Source organism: Amborella trichopoda, chromosome 10 (assembly GCF_054954075.1).
Source record: "Amborella trichopoda isolate Santa Cruz 75 chromosome 10, AtrichopodaSantaCruz75HAP2 v2.0, whole genome shotgun sequence".
In the NCBI taxonomy this organism is placed as follows: domain Eukaryota; kingdom Viridiplantae; phylum Streptophyta; class Magnoliopsida; order Amborellales; family Amborellaceae; genus Amborella; species Amborella trichopoda.
In genome coordinates this window covers 27,949,228-27,957,920 of record NC_142345.1, presented here as the reverse complement: position 1 = coordinate 27,957,920, position 8,693 = coordinate 27,949,228, and the positions used below count along the sequence as shown (strand labels likewise).

At 36.4% G+C, this 8,693-nt stretch overlaps 1 protein-coding gene across 7 annotated transcripts; it reads right to left on the bottom strand.

The window, feature by feature from the left end:
• Positions 1–457: 457 nt before the first annotated feature.
• On the bottom strand, positions 458–8,373 carry LOC18424931 (UBP1-associated protein 2B). 7 transcript variants are annotated; one of them, XM_020661821.2, is made up of 7 exons: positions 8,094–8,310; positions 7,141–7,293; positions 5,477–5,597; positions 4,574–4,717; positions 2,652–2,848; positions 1,901–1,976; positions 458–1,548 (listed from the first exon to the last, which is right to left on the bottom strand). In XM_020661821.2, the coding sequence occupies exons 3-7, from the start codon at positions 5,513–5,515 to the stop codon at positions 946–948; spliced, it is 1,059 nt and encodes a 352-aa protein (XP_020517480.2). In that variant the 5' UTR covers positions 5,516–5,597; positions 7,141–7,293; positions 8,094–8,310; the 3' UTR covers positions 458–945. The 7 variants fall into 7 exon arrangements, with proteins under 7 accessions (XP_020517480.2, XP_088706113.1, XP_088706114.1 ...); XM_088849987.1 differs by having other exon boundaries at positions 458–1,666; positions 8,094–8,258; XM_088849988.1 differs by having other exon boundaries at positions 458–1,666; positions 7,141–7,285; positions 8,094–8,257.
• Positions 8,374–8,693: the final 320 nt, after the last annotated feature.

Sequence of the window (8,693 nt, the reverse complement as noted above, 5' to 3'; positions counted from 1 at the left end):
AACCCATATCTAGATTATTTGAAGGGGACAACATATTGATTAAAGTTTATATAAACATTAGAATCATACACTATATGATCATTTACCTTCGATACAAAGAAATTACAAAACCCATATCTAGATTTTTTTTTTTTTTTTTTCTTTTTTTTTTGTGGAGCCGGCAATATCTAGATCCGAGGCTTTTTGAGGATGTGCATATCGTGGACATAAGTGACCAAAATAAAACATGTCTTACTGAATTTTATCGTGGATATGCAGATCCTTCATTTATACAGCCCCTCAAACAACAACAGTGAACCAGCACAACAGGGATGTGCTGCCCTCCAGCCAACCAGTTATGCACTCTACACATGCAACAATGTATGGTAGTCAAACCAATTTGTAATCATAAAAGTATAGAAGCAAGAAGCCAACGCTAACCAGTAAATAAGCCCTCCAATATTTAAAAACAAGCAGAAAATCTCAACTCACTCTCTAACCAAATTCCATATATACTCAACCAAAATATGAGACTTCAATGTTTCAAACAGCAAAGGAGAAAATCTCTAGTAACTCCCTACAACTGAACCCACATATGAGGTCCAACCCTGAATTCAATAGCCACATCTTTCTCAAACCAACTGCAGGCAGAGCTCTTTCAAGCTCTCTCATCACTTTTCATCCCCTGCATATTCTCTCTGAAAAACATGCAGCAAAATCCATGTTTCTATGAGTTTTACACCACCCAAAAATGTGCCCACCACTGTTTCATCGTAAGGCCCACTGATATGCATACCCATGAAAAGCTCTATGCCCTCTAAGAAAAAATGTGCCCACCACTGTTTCATCGAACGCCCACTGATATGCATAACCATCAAAAGCCCTATGTCCTCTAAGAAATATATACAAAATTAATTTCTTTTCTTTTGATCTTTTGTTTTTTAAAAGATGATGTGTAAGAAATGATTAAAGAAGAGAGTAGGGGTCGGCCCCGAAGGCAAGTATCTCTCTCATAGCTCCTGCACGAGCAAGGGCATTTGCTAGTGCATTGCTCTCTATAGAAACATGAAAAAATACTGCATGCACAGACTTGAAAATCTCTTGAACTTGCCCCATGATATCATTGATCCTCAAATTCAAAGGGAGTGGTAATTCACCACAAGCCCATTTGATAACATTTATAGAATCGCTTTCTATAAACAAAGGAAGATAGAAAGATCGCGAGATGGCCATCTGGAGACCAGAAAGGAGTGCCCTAGCCTCAACAGTGTTAGAATCTCCACTCTCACATGGACCTGAAAATGCTAGCAGTGTCTGCCCATACTCATTGCTTAACACCCCACCAACACCACAACGCACTGAATTACCCAAACAGATGCCATCAAAATTGAGCTTGACTTGGCCTACTTGAAAAGGAAAGGCCACAGGGAAAGGATTGGGCATTGGATAAACAAATGGTGGTGGTAACTGTGTTGGGTCTCTGTTTTGCTCACTATGTGCAAGTGCCTCCAACTCTGTTGGATCCTTGGTGTTCGAGCGATATGCAAGCTTAACCGTGATGCGCCTACCCTGCAATAATGAAATTCCAGTAACTTATTCTCTTTAATAGTACTTTTCTGTTGGGAAACTATAGTGCGATCTTCATTGACATGGGGAATCATGAGAAAAGGGTGGAGATGAACTATTCCTGCATGTGAACATACAATGACAGAAAAATGATTCATCCTTACTGTCCGTCTTTGGGAAAAAAATGGTGGAAACTTACATATCATATGTAAACAGCAAATCATGTACAGAATGCTAGACTTTCCCCAAGAGAATTAAAAAATTTGAATAGAAAATATCCCTAAGATCCCTCCACTAGCCTCATTATGAACTATAATGAGAAAAAAAAAAAGAAAGTAGAAATTTCTTCACTTGCCTCCAGGACCTTGTTTGGGTCATCAAGAGCCTTTTTAGCTGCTTTCTCGGTCTTGAACTCAATGAAGCCAAACCCACTGCAAAAGAAAAGAAAAGGGAAAAAAAATAAAAAACCAACAAAATATGCAAAAGAAAAGAATTCGTCTTCATAATGTGGAATAGTTCAGCAAAAAAACTCATCGAACATTTTTTTTTTCTTCTTTTACATGATTTAGAAGCTTCAATGCCATCTAAAAAATATATCAATTTCTGGAAACATATCAATCATGCAAAAGAAGTAAACATGACCCATCTTCTGAAACTGCAGTCCTCAACATAATATTTGAAAGGAACAAGTTTATATAAGGTTACAACCTTAAAATGTAGAATTAAAGGTTCACCTAAAAAATCCATCATAAAAGGTTGTTTGGATGTTGAAAAGCTCTCTATTTGATCATCTCGACATTGAGATGCATGAATATGAAAAGAAAAAAAGATTTTGAGTCCGTGAAATAATGTGTCTTGCAACACATTATCTGGACCGTCCATTTTAAAGATTTTCATATGTTTATAGATCTACTTGATTTGAACCATTTTTAGAGTTTAAAATTTTATAATTAGAGATGAAAATAGTTTCCCAAGCCATCCTAGGAGTTTTTATATCAAAATTACATTTATGATGAAATTTAGAGGTGCACCTTAATTGGATTGTTTAAGGTTGCAACCTTACGCAAACCACACCCTATTTGAAATAGCACTGCTCAGAATTTTACCGTGACGTGTTGGTATCTTTGTCATATGCAACAAAGCCTCCATGGATGGGACCATACTTTGAGAAACTATTAATCAGCATCTGCCTTGAGACATGAGGTGAGAAGCCTCCAATAAAGACCCTCCTTTCTTCTTGATCACTACTTGCAAATGTATCAGTTAAGCTTTCATCAGACCGGTAACACATAATCAACTGCCCCTGAAATAAGCAGGTAAATAATGCAAATTTCAGGCCAAGCATAAGGAAGTTTAAAAACAGTATGAAATTTCACTGGACTATTGTTCCGGACTCCTGAAATTTGGTCTTCAAGATTGGCCAAGACCAAAGTGCAGATAAAGGTTAAAATAAATGCTGGCAATAACATAGCTTTCAGCTCAGTGGAACCAAATTCAATGAGGCACACAAAAGAACATTGTTTTACATTAATTGAAAGAGTTTTGGGTACTTCTGCTGAACTATCAGGGCAAAATGCTTGGCAAATTTGACAAATTTCACAAATTTTGACAAATTTTCTTTTGAAATCATACTAAAGAATCAGTTTCAGCTGAAATTGGAATCTAACTCTGAAGGTACAAATTGGCACCAATGGAAGCCATTGAAAAAAGACTTTGCTTACTAGGACTTTGTTGTAGAAAGGAAAAATTCTTTGATAATAAAGAAAATACCAAGGAGTTGGGCGTAATGAGAAAAATTGGATTGACTTTCCTTTTCACTCTCTTTTAGATTGAATTTTTTTTCACTCACTCATACTCTCTCTCTCTCATCACTATCACTCTCACTCTCACTCTCACTCTCTCTCCTTGATGGGTTCTTTTTTTCACACTCTCAATCTCTTCCTCTCTCTCTCTCTTGAATATTGGATTGGGTTTTTCTTTTTTCACCCTTTCTCTCGGACCTCAACATTAGACATACATTTAAATACGACACCTCTAGAGAGACCAAGCATTAATAAAAATATGAATGAAAATAAGTAATTAAATCAGTAAATCAAATTTCATGAAAAAGGAAAAAATAAAAAATAGGTAGGCAAGACCTCTTATCTTTACAAACACAAGTGGCATTGGAGATAATATAAATAAATAATTTGAGTTAAATAGATTCATTTTTATAGCCATTGGTTGCATTTTCAATTTTATTTTTACTGTAAAATGATTGTAATTGATAAGAAATACTCAAATATTAAAAAAGTTCTCAGTATCTACGTATTTCCGTTAAAATAATGAAAACCTATAATGCAATAATAGTTTCTTTTGGAAACCTAAAAAGCTAGATTTTTAAGAAATTCTAGTGATTTCTGAAAAATTATTTGAGACTGAAACTGATTGATCTGGCCAATTCTCCAATCCGGATCGCCGATTCACCAATTCGACCTGGTTTTTGGGGTAGCCGATCTAGGTCACCAATCCGTTTTTTAAACCTTGACACCAGCTAAGCTAAAATAGCTTAGCATAGACCTCCATTTATAGCTTGGTTTCAGTCGAACCCCTTCTAGCACTTTTAACTTTTTAAATCCATCAATATTCTGTTTTTTTTTTTTTTTTTTCTTTTTTCTTGGGGGGGGGGGGGTGGTGTTGTTCTGCAAGATCCAATCTGGCCAATCCAGATTTTGGGGGGGGATGTTGTTCTCCAAGATCCACTCCTGCACTCCAGGTTTTAAAATAGTTACATATAATAAGCCATGCTCCTATAGGTTTGTCTGGAAGAGGGGTGTGTGTGTGTGTGCACGCGCAGACACGCATCACACGAACGTGCGCAAGTTTCTATGCGTGTGAGTTTGTGCATCAAAAAAATATTCATTTTGAGCTCTTGATCACCTACTTTTGATTCTGCAATGGAAAAAAATTTTATCAAAAGAAAATTCCTTTTGATGCTCTAAATCATGATAATTATCAGAAAAAATAAAAGAGCATAATTATTCCTTACGTCGATCAGCTTGCAGGGTTCCTTCAAGGCCCTTTGAGCAGATTTCATATCTCGATAAATCACGAAACCGTATCGCAGTGATTGTCCTGTTGGCCTGTCAACAAAAACACACCCATCCTCTATTTCTCCATGCACCCGGAACACCTGAATCACAAGATAAGACTCTAAGAATTTTTTATCTTATTAGGGAAATGCATTTTCTTCCTTTTGCATGTGGTAATAAGTGAAATTTCATTTCCATGGGTATTCAAAAGACTCATAAAGACAAAGAAGATGCATATCAAATTCAATTGACTCCGAGGATCATCAATCTTTGTCTTTTTTTTTTCATGGGTGTCCAAAGAGAATCACAAAGACAAAGAAGATGAAGATCAAATACAACTGATTCAGAGGATCATCAAAACACCGATTGATTTCTCTGGCAGCACAAGTTGTTGAGCCAATCTCTTCATCACAATATGGGAAACAAAATTACAACTTTTTTCCAGTTTGCTTCTCTTAAACAGAGGTCAAAATTTTGCACAGCTTTCGTTTTCCAAAAGTTAATTATAATGAAAAATAGTTTTTACAAACAAATTTCAGAAAGATGAAGTCAAGAATCCAAGATTTTGGATTTTGGCACAAAGCCAAATTTGTCAAGATCCAAGTTTCAGAACTGCATTATAGTCCAATTGAGTATGAAAAATATATTCCATTGGAATCATGACCATCCAGTGAATGGTTGACAGTGGATAAAGAGAAAGTTCAACACACCATAAGAATCATGTCCTGCATATCTGTACCATTCTCCAACACTGCCCATCATTTCATTTGCATGGTCATGACTATATAGTTCATCCTACAAAAATATACTACTCACCAAAGTAAATTAATTTGATTGTACAATCAGGAAATAAAACTCACATCACACAAGGTTTTGGAAGTAGTTTCCATGGCCAACATGCGCACATGAATCTTGCGATGAACAAGATCTGCACTTGCAGTGTCTCTAATTTCCTCAGCATTCAGAAGATTTTGGGAACCTCTGCAATATTATCAACAGGCACAAACCACAATTAAATACATGTATCGGGATCAAACACTTGAGGTGCCACTGTGTACTGCACAAAAAAGCAAGATATGTGCATATCACATTTAAAATACATATGTCAATGTTGAACACTAACAACACCTTTCATGGATCACTTATAATCAAACATCTATTTTTCACCCGCAAAAGAACAGAAAGTTCACAGCAGATATAAAAGACAAAAATAAAATTGAAAATACAGGAATTGGGGCAATACAGACAATGACCCTATGGTGCAAACAGGGAACAAAGGTTATTTTCTTTGTTTCATTCATTTTAATTTGAGATTGAGGGGTTAAATAGTAAAATAGAAGATGAAAGGAGGCTATACAGAACTCAGGACAAGTTGAAACAAGTAACGCTCATGCATCAAGGGAAAATCGACAATATTTCAAGCATGATAACTCTTGCAATGCCATGTGTCAAGAAAAAGACGAATTAGAAATTGAATAATCCTGCAAGACTAAAAAATTAGACGACTCACACTTTAATAGTGTAGCATGAAAAACCAGTAAAATATAATCCTTAGCTTTGGTGACAAAAATATGACGAGAGTACAATTGGAGATACAGGAATGTAACTTATTGTTGGAAAATAGGGAATGCATGTAAAAAAGAATGGAACAAAGGAAATCGAGTCATGCCAGAGCCAATACAAGACATTCCAAAAAACAAAGGCATATTTTATATGCGCTGAAGCCCCAATACATACATCAACCATAAACTGCACAGTATTTACGTGGACTTCCTCGTGCTTCAACCATGCCGAGGATTCAAGCGAAAGCTTATCAGACACGATAATCAATACAGGGTTTCTACAACCTTTAAATGACTTTTGATTCAACTAAAAGCTTGATAAACTGATTTTTTCTGTATCATGGAATCCATGCAAAGACTCTTAGAGCACAAAAAACAGGGACAAAAACTTCAATTTTCCAAGCCTGAAATTTACAAAAGAGCAAAGTAATCATGCCAGTCTGAAACATTAGTCCCAAGTCAAGACCTCAACCAAATCAGCTTGAGATAAAGCCATCAGGGGATTCTCTGAGCTCAAATTTGATGGTAGTTCTTTTGAGAACGTGAAACACGTTACAGTGGAACCCATGCTTACAGCCGGAAAAGACTTCTTCAAAATTTTGTTGAGCCTATGATCATTTGCAATTTAAGGGAGGCAAACCATCTTAAGTGATTGATCCTATCATTTTTGGTTCCCTGATGATGGAGGGGACAACTATATTTAGGTATTAACCAGATTGTAACTTCATTTCCAACAGCATATAGAGTTGGGGATGCTCAAGATTTTTAAAACAAGTTGTCTACCTCCATAAACACTTCCTTTGCCAAGCCATTATCAAAAAGCATTCAATTCATTTTTTATTGTTATTGTCTTTATTAATGTTAAGCATATATAAACGTACTGGATAACAGAGGTTCATTTCGTTCTGAAATTTCACACTATTGAATAAGGAATTTAGAAAAACAACTGGATACAAACTTACAATATACATCCAAGTAACACGAGGTTGAAATTCAAGATGTCTTTAGGAAGAGGGTGAAACTTTGTGATCAACTTCTTCTTCTCCTTTGATTTTATGATAATCTCTCAGGTTGGTTGCAATGGAAGTAAAGTCCCAATACCAAAAACTGTATTACTAAATTCAAAATCAAACAGTTCCATGTGAAAGTATCATAACAGGTTTTAAATCTTAATGACACTAGAAAAGAGGAAAGAATTGCATTCATAAAAGATCAATGGTGTTTATCTTTTTAGGAAGAAAAAATTGCCAGAAATCAAAGCGCCCCCTCCCCCCAATCTTTAGGGCATAACATGAAGCTATACATCCAAAAAGAATTATTCAGGAAAGAAGTCATACATGACACAATAATACTGTAATCTTTCACAAGTATGTGAAATGATTAACATCAATGTGAAAATCGCAATAAAAGTTTAAAACCCATATATGCAGACCTCTTAATTATAGGGAAAATACAGTTAATTCAGATCAAGAATCGCACTATATGTTTGAGCCAGACAAAAAGAATTAATTCTTCATATCCTCACCACAAGAACCCACCAAACACCCTGATGCGTGACTTCCAAACACTCAAAACACATTACCCACTCTCTCTCTCTCTCTATTTAAATGTAATGCATCACCTCATTCCCCAAGAATGCACAGACCAGCAAATGACCAGAATGTCTCCTCCCTCTCTCCCTCATTATAATCAAACTACAGAGTAAATTCCTCCAAGAAAACCCATCACTATTAATATGAATAAAACCCATTGAGATTAAAGTAAAAAGGATCATCCCAAGCACAAAAACCCCACCCAAAATGCATCACATCTCTCCCTCTCTCTCTCTAAAACAAAAACAAAAATAAAGATAAAAGAGCAGGAAGCATTAGAAGCATGAACTTTGAACCAGAGAGAGAGAGAGGGTGGGTCTCACAGTTTAAGGAGGAGATCGAGGAGCTGGTCCTTCCCGAGGGGTTCCAGGAGAGAACGGAGGTCACCATCCATTGTTCTTTCTCTCTCTCCTCTTTCTCTCTCTCCTCTTTCTCCCTCTCCTTTCTCTCTCTAGAATCGAAGCTCTGTTACTGGGACCCTATGCACAGTGTTCCTGCAAAATTTGATTAAATATATTGAGAGTGAGAGTGAGAGTGAGAGTGAGATGAGAGAGAGAGAGAGAGTGAGGCCGGAAAGTAGATTTAAAAAAGACCGCGGTCGCTGAATAGGGGAGTTGTTTAAGTCGCAGACAAGACACGACACGACACGACTCGACACGTACGGCGTTGAATGTGAGGGCACACGTTGAACCAATGTTTAAAAAAACGTCGAGTCGTGACGGACTCGTACGGTTAGACTCGAGAATCGCCACGAACGGTTTTAAATCGGTGAAAAAATAGAAATCTTTTGGTTCTAAAGAGAACCGGCTCGCCGATTCACTGTATGGAATCGGCTAGTCCGTACAGTAAATCGGCGAGTCCGTACGGAAGAACAGAATATTTTTTTTTTTTTTTTTTTATATTTATTTATATATTTTTTTTTG

Coding starts and splice junctions, on each gene's coding strand:
- LOC18424931 (XM_011630890.3), bottom strand. CDS start 8,164: ATGGATGGTGACCTCCGTTCTCTCCTGGAACCCCTCGGGAAGGACCAG. Junction 5,598..8,093: donor CTCGATCTCCTCCTTAAACT/GTGAGACCCACC, acceptor ATAATATTGCAG/AGGTTCCCAAAATCTTCTGA. Junction 4,718..5,476: donor CTTCCAAAACCTTGTGTGAT/GTGAGTTTTATT, acceptor CTTGTGATTCAG/GTGTTCCGGGTGCATGGAGA.